This window comes from Palaemon carinicauda, chromosome 13 (genome assembly GCF_036898095.1).
Source record: "Palaemon carinicauda isolate YSFRI2023 chromosome 13, ASM3689809v2, whole genome shotgun sequence".
In the NCBI taxonomy this organism is placed as follows: domain Eukaryota; kingdom Metazoa; phylum Arthropoda; class Malacostraca; order Decapoda; family Palaemonidae; genus Palaemon; species Palaemon carinicauda.
In genome coordinates this window covers 12087024-12103195 of record NC_090737.1, presented here as the reverse complement: position 1 = coordinate 12103195, position 16172 = coordinate 12087024, and the positions used below count along the sequence as shown (strand labels likewise).

General features: G+C 51.1%; 2 protein-coding genes and 1 long non-coding RNA gene across 6 annotated transcripts in view; 1 reads left to right on the top strand and 2 right to left on the bottom strand.

The window, feature by feature from the left end:
• LOC137652181 (uncharacterized) overlaps positions 1-16172 on the bottom strand; it is a 509514-nt gene that overhangs the window by 352341 nt on the left and 141001 nt on the right. The gene's annotated exons all lie outside the window — the stretch shown is intronic.
• The window catches only part of LOC137652180 (QRFP-like peptide receptor), a 431646-nt gene that overhangs the window by 297197 nt on the left and 118277 nt on the right, over positions 1-16172 (top strand). The window lies entirely within an intron of this gene.
• The window catches only part of LOC137652179 (palmitoyltransferase ZDHHC20-A-like), a 48738-nt gene continuing 47602 nt past the window's right edge, over positions 15037-16172 (bottom strand). For both annotated transcript variants that reach the window (XM_068385388.1, XM_068385389.1), the window contains exon 8: positions 15037-15855. In XM_068385388.1, coding sequence (XP_068241489.1) covers positions 15592-15855 — 264 coding nt within the window. In that variant the 3' untranslated portion in view covers positions 15037-15591. The remainder of the gene's footprint in view (positions 15856-16172) is intronic.

Sequence of the window (16172 nt, the reverse complement as noted above, 5' to 3'; positions counted from 1 at the left end):
GTCCATTATACTCTGCAGAGATCTATTTTGTTTAAAGGCCACTGAAGTTGCGACAGCTCTAACTTCATGTGTCCTTACCTTCAGCAAAGCTTGGTCTTCCTCACTCAGATGGGAATGAGCTTCTCGTATTAACAGTCTGATATAATAGGATAAGGCATTCTTTGACATAGGCAAAGATGGTTTCTTAATAGAACACCATAAAGCTTCTGACTGTCCTCGTAAAGGTTTAGTTCGTCTTAAATAGAACTTAAGAGCTCTAACAGGGCATAACACTCTTTCTAGTTCATTTCCAGCCATATTGATAGGCTTGGAATATCCAACGATTTCGGCCAAGGACGAGAAGGTAGCTCGTTTTTGGCTAGAAAACCAAGCTGTAAAGAACATGTAGCCGTTCAGATGAAAATCCGATGTTCCTGCTGAAGGCGTGAATCTCACTGACTCTTTTAGCTGTGGCTAAGCAAACCAGGAAAAGTCTCTTTAAAGTGAGATCTTTAAAGGAGGCTGATTGTAGTGGCTCGAACCTTTCTGACATAAGGAATCTTAGTACCACGTCTAAATTCCAACCAGGTGTAGCCAAACGACGCTCCTTCGTGGTCTCAAAAGACTTAAGGAGGTCCTGTAGATCTTTGTTGTTGGAAAGATCTAAGCCTCTGTGACGGAAGACTGATGCCAACATGCTTCTGTAACCCTTGATAGTGGGAGCTGAAAGAGATCTTTCTTTCCTCAGGTATAAAAGGAAGTCAGCTATTTGAGTTACAGAGGTACTGGTCGAGGATACTGATACTGACTTGCACCAGTTTCGGAAGACTTCCCACTTCGACTGGTAGACTCTAAGAGTGGATGTCCTCCTTCCTCTAGCAATCGCCCTGGCTGCCTCCTTCGAAAAGCCTCTAGCTCTCGAGAGTCTTTCGATAGTCTGAAGGCAGTCAGACGAAAGAGCGTGGAGGCCTTGGTGTACCTTCTTTACGTGTGGCTGACGTAGAAGGTCCACCCTTAGAGGAAGAGTTCTGGGAACGTCCACTAGCCATTGAAGTACCTCGGTGGAACCATTCTCTCGCGGGCCCAGAGGGGAGCAACTAACGTCAACCTTGTCCCTTCGTGAGAGGCGAACTTCTGCAGTACCTTGTTGACAATCTTGAACGGAGGAATGCATATAGGTCTAGATGTGACCAATCCAGTAGAAAGGCATCTATATGAACTGCTGCTGGGTCCGGGATTGGTGAGCAATATATTGGGAGCCTCTTGGTCATCGAGGTTGCGAAGAGATCTATGGTAGGCTGGCCCCATGTGGCCCACAGTCTCTTGCACACATCCTTGTGTAGGGTCCATTCTGTTGGAATGATTTGTCCCTTCCGACTGAGGCAATCTGCCATGACATTCAAGTTGCCTTGGATGAACCTCGTTACTAGAGAAAGGTTTAGATCTTTTGACTAGGTGAGGAGGTCCCTTGCAATCTCGTACAACGTCATAGAGTGGGTCCCTCCTTGCTTGGAGATGTACGCCAAAGCCGTGGTGTTGTCCGAGTTCACCTCCACCACTTTGCCTTGAAGGAGGGACTTGAAGCTTTTCAAGGCCAGATGAACTGCCAGTAGCTCCTTGCAGTTGATATGCAACGTTCTTTGACTCGAGTTCCAAGTTCCCGAGCAATCCCGACCATCTAATGTCGCACCCCAGCCCGTGTCGATGCAGTCCGAGAAGAGAACGTGGTTGGGAGTCTGGACAGCCAGGGGTAGACCCTCTCTGAGGTTGATACTGTCCTTCCACCAAGTCAGGGAAGACTTCATCTTCTCGGAAATGGGGATCGAGACCGCTTCTAGCGTCTTGTCCTTTTTCCAGAGAACAGCTAGGTGATATTGAAGGGGACGGAGGTGTAGTCTTCCTAACGAAACGAACTGTTCCAGGGATGATAGTGTCCCTATCAGACTCATCCACTGTCCTGACTGAACATCGTTCCTTCTTCAGCATGTTCTGGATGCATACCTGGCTTGACTTGTTCTGGGGGGCCGACGGAAAAGCCCGAAAAGCTTGACTGTGAATCTCCATCCCTAAATACACAATAGTTTGGGATGGGACCAGTTGAGACTTTTCCATATTGACCAGGAGACCCAATTCCTTGGTCAGATCTAGAGTCCACTTTAGATCCTTCAGACAGCGACGACTGGAAGAAGCTCTTAGAAGCCAGTCGTCCAAATAGAGGGAGGCTCTGATGTCCGCTAAATGAAGGAATTTGGCTATATTCCTCATCAGCCTCGTAAACACAAGAGGAGCTGTGCTTAGGCCAAAGCACAGGGCTTGAAACTGGTAGACAACCTTTTCGTAAACGAATCTCAGAAAAGGTTGGGAGTCTGGGTGGATGGGGACGTGAAAGTATGCGTCCCTTAGGTCTAAAGAGACCATCCAGTCTTCCTTTCTGACCGCTGCTAGAACGGACTTTGTGGTCTCCATGGCGAACGTCTGCTTTGTGACAAAGACATTCAGCGCACTGACGTCTAGCACCGGCCTCCACCCTCCTGTCTTCTTTACCACTAAGAAGAGACGGTTGTAGAAGCCCGGGGATTGATGGTCCCGGACTTTGACTACCGCTCCCTTTTCTAGTAAGAGACACACCTCCTGCTTCAATGCTCATCTCTTGTCTTCCTCTCTGTACCTGGGAGAGAGATCGATGGGAGACGTTGCTAGAGGGGGTTTTCGTACAAACGGGATCTTGTACCCCTCTCTGAGCAACTTCACAGATTGTGCATCTGCACCTCTTTTCTCCCAGGTCTGCCAGAAGTTCTTGAGTCTGGCTCCCACTGCTGTCTGAAGAAGGTGGCAGTCAGACTCTGCCTTTAAAGGACTTGGTACCTTTCTTCTTCCCACGTCTCCCTTCGGCACGAGCACCTCCTCTGCTGGAGGCTCTGCCACGAAAGGGCGGAATGAATCTGGACGCTGGAGTGTCCATCCTGGGTCTTGCCAAGGTAGGCAAAGGGGTGGCTTTGCGGGCAGAGGACGCTACCAGGTCATGGGTGTCCTTCTGAATCATAGAAGCAGCAATCTCCTTATATCAAGTCCTCTGGAAAAAGGCACTTTGAGATAGGAGCAAAAAGAAGTTCTGATCTTTGACACGGTGTCACTCCAGCTGACAGGAAAGAGCAAAGGTTCTCACATTTCTTGAGGACCCCGGATACGAACGAAGCCGCAAGCTCACTAGATCCGTCACGTATGGCCTTGTCCATGCAGGACATTATGAGCAAGGAAGATTCCTTGTCAGACGGGGAGATCTTCCTGCTCAAAGCTCCCAGACACCAGTCCAAAAAGTTAAAGACCTCGAAGGCTCTAAATACTCCTTTCAACAGATGGTCTAGGTCCCGAAGGAGACCAGCATATCTTAGAGCGTCTCATGGCTAGCCTGCGGGGAGAGTCCTACCAGACTTGAGAAGTCGCCCTGGGCAGAGGCAGGAACTCCCAAGCCGAGAACTTCTCCCGATGGCATACCAGACGCTCGATCTGGAAGAGAGTTTCGCAGGGGGGAAACGTAAAGGCTGTCTTCCCTAGGTTCTTTTTGGACTGCATCCAATCTCCTAAACTCGGTAAAGCCTCTCTTGGACGAGCGGGCGAGGACGAGTTTCGTAAAGGCAGGCGCGGATGACTGCGTACCTAAAGCAAACTCTGACGGAGGAGAGCGTGGAGCCGCAGACACAAACTGGTCCGGATACATCTCTTTGAACAGAGCAAGAACTTTTCTAAAGTCCAAAGAGGGTTGCGTGGTCTTGGGTTCGTCAAGGTCCGAATGTGGTTCATCAACGTGTGCCGCATCGTCATCATCAGAGTCCATCATCCGAGAATTGAGGAGGAAGCGGCAAAGGAGTAGGAATCGGCTGGTCAGCTGAGTCCGGTAGCACGGTGTGCACGCGTGACTGAACGGACGCAACGTCATGGAACTGTTGCCCAGTCTGTGAACTGGGCAACAACCATAGCAGCGCGGGGGACGCATAGCGTCTACTCCAGACTGTCTAGTCTAATGTGGGCGAGCAGAGGTAACCACACTGGGTTGCGGGAGGTTGACGCACCGCGTCAAAACAAAACAACTTAGACTGTTGTTGTACCTCGCGAACGTCAACGGAAGGTTCCGTGCGTCGCTGAACGTCAACATGCGGCTGGCAGGGTACACTGGAACGCATGGGTGGCGGGACTCTCTCAGCTGGAGTGCGGCAGAAGGTCGCCTCAGCGTCCACAGGACGCACAACCGTGGTTGGTTGTAGGCAAGAGGTTGGTTCAGCGTCAACCTTCTCCGCACGAAAGTCCTGCATCAATGACGTTAACTGATACTGCATGGTCTGCTGCAAAGACCACTTAGGGGTCTACAGGAGCAGGTGCGGCGACAGACGGTGTGACTGCCTGAGGCGGGGTACCGCTTTGCCTCTCTTAGGAGGTGAGCAGTCGTCGGAAGACTGGCAGCGAGTCCGAACTGACACCCAGTGGCTACAACTGGGCCGTTGGACTTGCGCGGAAGGGACCGACTTGCGCTTAAGAGGCCGCGAGACCTTGGTCCATGGTTTCTTACGAGAAACCTATTCCGCAGACGAGGAATAAATGGGCTCTCTCGTCTTTGTGTGGGTGGGGCGATCTTGGGTAGATACGCCCGAAACCACGGAGGGAACGTCTGTTCACTGATTAAAGCCTCTCGAACCCTTTGGTCGTACGACATTGCTTCTCCCCTGGACTTGGGAGCTTGCAAGAGGTCCCGGACTGGGAGGACGACAGGCACGAACAGACGAACCCCTCAAGCGCAAGACTATCCACAACACTATCCCTCACTTTATCACTACCCACTGCACTCTTACACTTCAGCTCCTTGACGTCCGCCATGAGCTGGTTACGGTCACTAGCCAAGGACTCGACTCTCTCACCCAGAGCTTGGATGGCACGCATCATATCTGCCATCGAAGGGTTCTTGAGTGCCAGAAGGGGGATCAGGAGCAACCACTACAGGGAAGGAATAGGTTGTGGGGCATGAGGAGAGGAAAATTCAACGGAGCGAGATGAACTTCTCCTGACTCTATCTCTCTCTAGCCTACGTGTATATTTCTGGAATTCGATAAAATCGAATTCCGAAAGCCCAACGCATTCCTCACATCGATCATCCAATTGACAGGTTTTATCCCGACAATTGGAACAAACGGTGTGAGGATCGATAGAGGCCTTCGGAAGACGCCTTGAACAGTCCCTAGCATTACACTTCCTGAATTTAGGGACTTGAGAAAGGTCAGCCATTTTGAATTGGTCAAAGGGGAATTCAAAACTATCCAAAGTCATCAACAATTAATCCGATATCAACAAAAGAATGCAAGGATGTATTGAAGATAAAGCCTGCAAAGCGAAAGCTCAAAACTAGAAACGTTGTACTTCACCAAAAAGTTGTGAAAACCAATCCAGTTAGCAACAGCGAATTAGTAGGTCTTGTGGCACGACAGAGAGAAAATTGAGTTCTTTGTTTACATTGAGTACTGAGTACCTGCACGACAGATGGCGCTGTTGAAGTACACCCCCTACCTGCATAGCGATCGCTGGCGGATTTTTAACATGACAAATTCGAAGATAATTTGTATTTTTCCTAACCATACAAACCTTAGCTATTTACAAAGGGTATTACTTTTAGCGTAGCTGAAATGGCGAGCCATTAGAATTTAACGAGGGTGTATTACCCCCGCGCTAGTTAGCGGGGGGGTAGGGGAGTGGTAGCTAGCTACCCCTCCTCCCCCTCACACACACGTGAATACTCACTTTCACTTAGAGGTAGGACTTGTCTTGGGGGACAGGGCTGGCGGGCAAATATGTGTAAATAGCTAAGGTTTGTATGGTTAGGAAAAATACAAATTATCTTCGAATTTGTCATTTGTTCCGTAACCGAAATACAAACCACGCTATTTACAAAGGGTGACTTATCCCTTAGGAAGGGTGGAAAGTCCCCAGCCATACTGGCTTTGGCTTTACCCTGCACCTCACAAGTTCCTTGCTCCGCAAGGAACCATGTGGGCCTACGTAAGCTTGTGTGTGAAGGAAGAAGTGTGACTCGTCCTAGGCAGTTGGCCTGGAGTTCCAGAAGGAACTCTGGGTTAGGACGTTCCCAATACCACCTCGTCAGGGTATGGGAGACGCGACAGTATTGACTCAATACTCGGAACACAAGGAAGCATGGTTTACCTGCAGAGGTTCGAGGTCAGCTATGCAGAGACCAGGATGCTGCTTCCCCGTAGAGGGGATGATGAAGAAAGAAGTAAGGGCCAGACATACTTCTTTCGTTCATGCAGACTAAAACCTGATAACAATGCCCTCAACCTTCTGCTACCTGTCTAAAAGGGAGCCTGAGGTTAGACCAGCTGTTGTGTAGCCACCACAGAGCGATAGAAAACGTATCGAGACTCCTGTGGGTCACGCCCTGCAGGAAGCGGGCTGCGAAGGTCATCAGACGCTTCCAGACTCCAGCTTGTAGCACCTGCGTCACAGAGTAGTATTACTCGAAGGCAAGGGACGTTGCGATGTATCCAACATCGTGCTGTAGGGCGACGTGACGGGGGAGGGTCTGAAGACAGGACGAGATGAATGTCCTTGAGTCCGGGCTGAAGAGGTATACTGGTGACTCTCCCCCCATGTCCTCCTTGTGTTCCCAAATCGGCTGCAACTGAGGACAAACTGCAGCTGTTCCCAGTGCTAACCTCTCGATTCCTTACTGGCAAGAAAGAGAAGGTCTTGGGACATCAGACACAGAATGGAGACTCGAAATCTTGAATGAATCGGACCGAAGGGCCGGGACCCTCAGATTCTGAGTCTAGCCAACAACTCAGGAGCGAGCCTGAATGTTGCCTTCCCCTCTTCCTTAGAAAGGGGGGAGTAGTAAGAGACCAAGGAGATTGCTTACACACTGGCCGTGGCCAGAGTGAGCAGAAGACCCAAGGCGGAATACAATCCGAGGCCTGTCGTAAAAGGGGTCTTGAGAAGATCTCTTAAAGGACTAAAAGTCCGAGCCATGCTCCAAGTTGGAGGTCTTCCTCCGACTAGGGCAGGGACGATCGTAGCTTCGCATGAGCGAGGATAGATCCAGCGGGCAGGAAAGTTATCCCTTTAAGCCTGAAGGTCAGGGAAAGGCTGAGCGACAGGCTTCATTGCCGAGAGCGGAAAGGAGTTTCCTCCCGCCGAAAGGCAATAAGACTGTTATTGCTGGAGAAGAGGCCTCAAGGGAAGGGGTATATCTCCCACGGCACCAACCACCTTAGACTCTTCACTTTGCCTGGGAGACCCCTGTGGATGACTATCGCAGATGACGCGACCTCCGTACCGCGACTGTAGCGGGTTGTCTCTTCTAGAGGAGGAAGCGTAGTGTCTCCAGGCATGAAGCCGAAGCGACGTCCCGGTTCGGGAGAGATGTCGCAGTGTGGTTGCTTGAGTAGTCTGCGCCGTGGGAGAAGCTCTCCCGGGAGTTCCATCAGGGGAAGCAGAGGGTCCAGAAACCGTTCTGCACGTAGTCCCAGTGGAGCTCTCCCATTGAAAGGTTGACAGACAACCTGGTCTTGTTGAGGCCCATTGTCCGCAGACAAAAAGGAGGGAAGACGCAGGCGTCGAAGTTGTCCCACCATCACCGGAATGCATCTTGCCAGTGTCTCGGGGACTGAGACTGGGGGGAAGACTAGCGGAAGCTTGAGGTTCCAAGCTGTCGCGATCAGGTCCCCCAGACCAGCACTTGCTGGTTACCCAAGGTCAAAGACCCCTAGGTACACTCTCTCTATGAGGCTCTGCTCGGATAGTCTGAGAGAAACATTCCCCTGCCTGGAATGAGAGAGCCGATGGTGGTATTGAGAGAATCTCAATCATCCCGGTATCTCTACTGCAAGATGTGAAGGTGTGAAAATGCGTCCCCTGCTGGTTAGAATGAAGTCGACGCGCAACGGGGACACTCGGCAGTAGCTGTAGGATCTGAAGAGGGGCCAGACTAAGGTCCCTAAGCCTGCCTGAATGATGGAGAGGTATCCTTCAGGTCTTGACCATAGGCCTGGACCGGAACATGCGCCCCCCCCCCCCCCCCTTTCCTTTGACGAGTCCGAGAACCGCATCAAGAATGTGGGGAAAGGACGAGAATATCCACTACCATCAAGAGGCTCCATAGGTCAACACCCATTGCAGGTCTAATAGTTCCGCTGGTCCCATAGGGCCAGGGAGTCCGGTTAAACATGCCTGAAGCCACCGGAACTTGGATCGCTCCACATGGAACTTATCCTGAGGCGACCGTTCGGACTATAGACGGGTCAATGAGGAAAGAAGAACTAGGAAACGTTCCAAGGTAGGGCTGAAAGCTCTGCTTGACTGAGAACAGGTACTGCGACTCTCCTCAGTCTTGCCACAGTCAACCGAAAGGAAGGCTCGGAGGATGTGGTAACAGAATCTGGCGTCCCCAGGTGGTCACCCATCCAAGTACCGACGTTGCTTAACCTCGCTGGATGGACGATAAGCGGGGTTTCCAATGTGGTAAGGCGGTTGACTCAATATCATGGCCAGATACTCCAGATGTTGAGGCAGAGGAAGAGAAGGCTCCAAGCAAAATACCATGAGCCCACACTCCTGGTAAGCATCCGGAAGCTTGTCCCGGCGCTGAAAAAGGTCGAAACCCGAGCCTACAGGAGTTGACCAGCCCTCCAAACAGCAGAGGGGGCGGAAGCCTGCCCCTGAGCGGCCAAGAGGAAGGCAGGGAGAGTTCTCTGGGGGAAACAAACCTGCTATGCCACGGCGGGATAGCCACACTGCATCATAAGCAGGAATACTTGCAGTCTAGGCTGAATTCGACGAGCACCCTGGAAGATGGATGGAATGGAAACTGAAAGTACCCGTCCTTCCGATCCAGGGATTTTAAGGAGTCCTGTCGCCTCGTTACCAGTCTGATCGATTCTGCTGGCCGAAGTTTGTTCGACAAACTTGATCTGGGCTGAGAGGTCGACTATGGACATCCCCTCTCAGATCCTTCCTTACAAGAAAGGATCGACTGAGGGGGCCGGGGGTGAAGCCGTCGATGATCCTAAGGAAGACCTTCGCCTAAGATATGGATCATTCTGCCCAACCGGGCAATTCTGCTGACGCTATGGCATAGAGGTTCAGAGACACTGAATTCGCTGACAGAGACGGCAGGCGCGATATCCTTGGCTACTCACAGAGAATATGCGGGAATGGGCATCGGGAAGCTGTCATTCGGATGAGTAACCTTAAGCATCCTCCCAGCGAAAAACCTGCAATCCTAGAGTTCGTGAACTCCTTTTAGGACTATGCCCCCCCGGGGGAGTCTCCCGTGCCATCTGTTCCTGACAGGAGAAAACTGCAATTGGACACCTTGTCCCAGTTGTCGTAGCCGATAACTTAGGCCGACGTGGTTGAAAGAAAAGGCGCTGGAGCCCTGCAGAGTCTGGAAGAAAGCGCCTTGGAGGAGTGAAACCGGAAGTCGATTTACTCCGCACAGCAGCTGTCTAAGTCTCTGTCCTTGGGTACAAACAAACTCTTCTCAAGGATGGAAGGGTGTCTGAGGTCGTCGACCTCCACAGATGAGACACCCGAAGGAAGCCCTCAGTCAGCACGTCCAGATGGTACAACATCGAGCTTGTCCGCAAGTTAGATACTAACGACGAAAGGCCAAGGTGCCTGAGCTCGAGAGGAGGAAAGTACCCTTGATCTTCCTGTAGCTTCCTTGAACCAAACCTCGGGCCGTAACCGAGGAGGGAAAGAACCTGGTAAGCTCCCAGAGGAAGAGGTAAGCAGTCACCCCTTGTCCGATGGAGAAATCTCGAACGGAAAGCCCCCCCCCCCCCAAAAAAAATCCTTCCAGGGAATGACGGGGAAGGGCTAACCCAGGTTCAGGAATAGAGGAGTGTTGTTCAGATCTCTCTTAAGTTTCTCCTATTCTGCAAGTGCCATGCTCTGTGTTTACGGGGTGAGACAGTGTTCTGGAAATACGTTCCAGAAGAACTCGCCAGGCTGGTCATGCTGCGAAAACCCCATTGGGAATCGTGGTCGCAATTGCCCTGGAGCTCGCGCGACGGGAATTCCTGGTGGTCGGCGGGCGATAACCCATAGACGAGCAATGGATACTGCAAGAAATAAGCCGACATTTGTGCGAAGAAACACTGTAGGTTCGCGCGACGGAACATCATCCGTCTGCGCGATGGAAAAAAACCGTTGGTTCACGCGTGGGCGAACATTGGAGAGCATGAGCGTGGCCGTGCGGTTGCACGGGCGAGTGGTCGTGCGGTTGTACGGGCGAGCCGTCGCGCGGTTGCGCAGGCGTGCAGTCGCGCTGGCGCGCACGCGAACGGTCGCGCGGGGCGCGCAGGCGAGCGGTCGCGCAGGCGAGCGGTCGCGCAGGCGAGCGGTCGCGCAGGCGAGCGGTCGCGCAGGCGAGCGGTCGCGCAGGCGAGCGGTCGCGCAGGCGAGCGGTCGCGCAGGCGAGCGGTCGCGCAGGCGAGCGGTCGCGCAGGCGAGCGGTCGCGCAGGCGAGCGGTCGCGCAGGCGAGCGGTCGCGCAGGCGAGCGGTCGCGCAGGCGAGCGGTCGCGCAGGCGAGCGGTCACGCGTGCGTGCAGGCGAGCGGTCGCACAGGCGAGCGGTCGCGCAGGCGAGCAGTCGCGCGGGCGCGCAGGCGAGCGGGCACGCAGGCGAGCGGGCACGCAGGCGAGCGGTCGCGCAGGCGAGCGGTCGTGAGGGTGGGCAGGTGGATGAGAGCGAGTCCGAGGCGGCGAACGCAAGCGTTAGCGCGATGGCGAGGAAACGCGCTGCGGCGTGGGCGAGGAGGACTGCTGGCGATATGGATCAACAAGCGATCGGTGGTGAGCGCTAACTCACAGGTTGGCGATGGCACGTTGTGATATGCCGACGCGATGGTCGAGCAGTATGCGCAGGTGAGCGATCGTGTGAAAGTGAGCGATCGCGAGCAGTGGTCAGCATGCCAGGGTCTCGCGATGGCGGTCAGCATGCGCAGGTTGGTGGTCGCGCGATGGCGAACAGCCTCTGCAGGTGGGCGATCGCGTGATGGCGAACAGCATACGCAGTTGAGGGTCGCGCGATGGTGATCAGCATGCGCAGGGTTGAGCGATGGTGATCAGCATCCGCAGGTGTGCGGTCGCGCGATGGCGATCAGCATCCGCAGTTGAGGGTCGCGCGATGGCGATCAGCATCCGCAGGTGAGGGTCGCGCGATGGCGATCAGCATCCGCCGTTGAGGGTCGCGCGATGGCGATCAGCATCCGCAGTTGAGGGTCGCGCGATGGCGATCAGCATCCGCCGTTGAGGGTCGCGCGATGGCGATCAGCATCCGCCGTTGAGGGTCGCGCGATGGCGATCAGCATCCGCCGTTGAGGGTCGCGCGATGGCGATCAGCATCCGCCGTTGAGGGTCGCGCGATGGCGATCAGCATCCGCAGTTGAGGGTCGCGCGATGGCGATCAGCATCCGCAGTTGAGGGTCGCGCGATGGCGATCAGCATCCGCAGTTGAGGGTCGCGCGATGGCGATCAGCATCCGCAGTTGAGGGTCGCGCGATGGCGATCAGCATCCGCAGTTGAGGGTCGCGCGATGGCGATCAGCATCCGCAGTTGAGGGTCGCGCGATGGCGATCAGCATCCGCAGTTGAGGGTCGCGCGATGGCGATCAGCATCCGCAGTTGAGGGTCGCGCGATGGCGATCAGCATCCGCAGTTTGAGGGTCGCGCGATGGCGATCAGCATCCGCAGTTGAGGGTCGCGCGATGGCGATCAGCATCCGCAGTTTGAGGGTCGCGCGATGGCGATCAGCATCCGCAGTTTGAGGGTCGCGCGATGGCGATCAGCATCCGCAGTTGAGGGTCGCGCGATGGCGATCAGCATCCGCAGTTTGAGGGTCGCGCGATGGCGATCAGCATCCGCAGTTGAGGGTCGCGCGATGGCGATCAGCATCCGCAGTTGAGGGTCGCGCGATGGCGATCAGCATCCGCAGTTTGAGGGTCGCGCGATGGCGATCAGCATCCGCAGTTTGAGGGTCGCGCGATGGCGATCAGCATCCGCAGTTTGAGGGTCGCGCGATGGCGATCAGCATCCGCAGTTTGAGGGTCGCGCGATGGCGATCAGCATCCGCAGTTTGAGGGTCGCGCGATGGCGATCAGCATCCGCAGTTGAGGGTTGTGCGATGGCGATCAGCATCCGTAGTTGAGGGTCGCGCGATGGTGATCAGCATGCGCAGGTGAGCTAGTAGCTGGCAAACCATGTTCCTTCAGAAGTGTTGGAGAACGTTGGCGCGCCGGCTGTAACACACGTGGGCGATTCGGAGATCGCTGGCGGGCTGATGATCGCTGACGAGATGATGATCGCTGACGAGCTGATGATCGCTGACGAGCTGATGATCGCTGACGAGCAGAAGGCTACGCGTGGAAGCCTGCGCAAAGAAGAAGAGTCCTTGACCCCGACCTGAACCGAAGTTCTAGATCGCGAGGGCGAACGTGGGCGCACAAGGCACGAACAGGAACCAACAGGAACCGCAGGGAAGATCATCTTGAAAGCGCTGACGAACAGGAGAGCGCTGATGAGCAGAAGGGCGCGCAGGGAAACCCTGACATGCAAGGGAAGAACCCCCGTGGGGGCAACCCTTTGCCCCGAAGGGATTGTTGTCCGCCGGGAGACTGATGTCCGTCGGAAGACCGCTGTCCGTCGGGCAGACCGTTGTCCGTCGGGAAGACCGTTGCCCGTCGGAAGACGAGATCAGACTGCTGTCCATCTGCACCAAGGCGGAAGATCGAGAAAAAGGAGTTGTAGGCTGCAAACGGAGATCCAAAAAGGCGCCTCAAGCACCCTTATAGGGAGATGAGAGGCCCTTACGACGAGGCGGACGGTGGGCCTTACGGCGAGGGAGGCCAACAGCAACAGCAACAGAAGAAACCTCCGAAGAGGAGTCTCTATGAGTGTACTCTCTCGCGAACGAAAGAGAAACACTTCGTGGAAGAGACTGGTCAGCCAGTGACCTAAAAGGAGCAATCCTCCGAAGAGGAGCTCCTGCAGTTGCCCAGCCCCTTGAGCGAAACTGCAGGTGCGACCGCTCAGCACCAAGAGCATAGTCGCACGAAAAAAAGGCAAGAGAAGAACCCCCCAAAAGGGGAAAAACTCAAGCCTGGACAGGAAAAACTTCCCTCGGAAGGAAAGTTATCCGCCCAAGGAGGCAAGCCTCCTGACTGTTCTAAAATGAACTGGAGAGCTGTCCGTCGACACGGGAGTACTACCAGTAGAAGGAGACACGCCCCTGACGAAAATACAAGGGGGGAGGCAGCAACAGCCGAATCCCCAGGACTCCACCAGACAGCTCACACTGTTGCTATATTACAAAAACGAACTATATCGGTAACTGTAAATAAATAAAACAAATAATATTAGTACACATTCATTCCCCCGGGAAGGCTCCGAAGAGGAATCCCGAGGAAAAGGAACAAGAATTACACAACAGGCATGTGCCCTCACAACCACTTACACTCGCGGAAGGAGAGCTGTAACCAAAACAGAATTATAACAATTATAATTATGTAACATGTAATTATGTAATTTAAAAATGAATGAACACTAAAGAAAGAACGAAAACCCCGAAAGGAATCGTTCTAAACAAAAAACAACTACAATTAGATTCATAACTAATTGATACAAACGTACGGCGTAGCAACCCCCCACACGGAAAGGAAGCTAGGCTACAAGGGCGTAGTAACACGTAGTAAAAGGGTGAATGACCTCAAAAGAGAGAGAGAGAGAGAGAGAGAGAGAGAGAGAGAGAGAGAGAGAGAGAGAGAGAGAGAGAGACATAAGTCAAACTCGATCGCCACCCATAAAATACGCCGTGGTGGCCTAACTGCCGAGGCCTCCACGTAGATATCGTACACTACACACACACATCTGAAAAGGAAACTTACTTATTTCTATACTCAAATATATATACAAACATGAAAACATGTTTACATATATATTGAGTAAAAGAAAAGTAAGCGATTAAGTAAAGACAAAACAGACAATGGCTGCCAAGCGAGGACCAAGACAGAGACGTCTGTCACAGTCCGAACCAAAAGTTAAAGTGAGTATTCACGTGTGTGTGAGGGGGAGGAGGGGTAGCTAGCTACCACTCCCCTACCCCCCCCCCCCCCCCCCCGCTAACTAGCGCGGGGGTAATACACCCTCGTTAAATTCTAATGGCTCGCCATTTCAGCTACGCTAAAAGTAATACCCTTTGTAAATAGCGTGGTTTGTATTTCGGTTACGGAACAAGTAGAGTTTTCTGTCGAGCAGCAGAGCTGCAGCTTATATAATCACCGGCTAAGTTAAATATTGAAAAATTTCATTTTCCCTTGTTTCCTTTCCTCACTGGGCTATTTTCCCTGTTGGGGCTCCTGGGCTTATAGTATCCTGCTTTTTTCAACTAGGGTTATAGCTTAGCAATTAATAATAATAATAATAATAATAATAGTAGCAGTTACAGGCTCCTCCAGAATACAGCTATCACACTGACATATTACATAATCGTGCTCTATGGTACCAAGTTATACATTCTATATAAGAATGTAGAAGCATTGGTTCCCTTGTGTTTATAACCATATATCAAACACTTAAGTCTTTCCTATGGTAGTGTTCTACATATGTCCAGGTTATAGATTAATGTAAGAGGGATAGGAGCGCCTTTATACTGGAGTTGTAAAAATTTCTCTCAATTGGTTTGCTCCTGACATCCCTGTATGCTAGAGTTCTTTTTTTTACCCTGTATGCAATTTTACTTATTTTAAATATATATTTATACTACATATTTGCTAATTAGGTAAATATAGATATTCTATAACATTCAGAAACTTTGGTTTTCCAAGATGCACTCATCTTAGTAGCTTATACCAGATTTAAAGAAACCAATAATTTTGAAATGGGATGCCATTCCTAGAGCAAGGGAAATGGCAGTGAATATTAGGACTGCATAAATTGCTTCTCGCAAGTCCTGCTATGAATGTGGATGTCATGAGATTCAGGCAAAATATAATTGTGGCAGGCATAATAAATTTTATTCATGTTCAATCTGTTGAAATTCAGACTTGGATGATTTCATCTTCAACGACCTTCATACCCCTTTGGTTAAGATACAAGATGATGATAGAAAGACCTCTTTTAGGCTTGGTGGCAATTTCAATGCTCACCACAGGGAATGATTAAGTTGTTTCTCCTAATAATTATCATGATTCATTATTAAAATTATTTTGATGAATTTTATCTGAATAAATTGCTGAATACCTCACTTTCTAGGTAGTGAGAAAGTGGTAATCACAAAACTAAAACGATCCCTTGACCTCTTAAGCATAACCCATGTAATAATACGTTCACCTCGATCTACTCGGTACCGCCTTCAACGGGATACTAAATCGTGACTTGTTTAAGTCGTCAGTTCCGTAATAATACATTTACTCATATTGTAAGCATAGGAACAACAACTGGCAACACTCTCAGCTTTAAGTATACATTATAAGCAGCTCCCTACCATGCAAAGTAAATTTACAAATACCAATTAAGAAACTATTTCTATGCCAGGTGATCAGCAAGAGTGGATCTATGGGGAAAAGAATTTGATGGAGTGAAATGTCACAAAATTAAAGGATAAGAGCTCTTTGGGAAACAAAAGCACCAAAGAGAAATCACTCGACGATAATTTTAATTCCACATCTTGGGATAAGCAGAACTTACCTAGAGTAGATCTGTTTTTGACAACAAGAAAGATATGATATCCGAATAAGGACACCAAACTGATGGCGAACATTATGGAAACGAAGAAAACAAACAGTATGTGAAATTTCCCAGGTACTTCCAACTGGTTCTGCGAAAAATAAAAGAGTAGATGGTTTTAGTTACACATTTACACTGTATGGTCTTTCATAATGATGGCAGTCTACATTTGAGTAAAAATATCAATCAACATTCAAATGCAGTATCATTTTAAGTTTTCAAAACTATCATACTATATATACAGTACATACAAAAATTAGAAGATAAAAGTGTTGCAAAGTGAAAAATAAACTTTTGGGTTTTTCACAACCTTCTAATGTAACATATGATACAGTAATATCATGAATTCATTACATCTTTAGAAAAAATACATTACACTGAAGAGAAAGCCAATGTATTCAAACCATG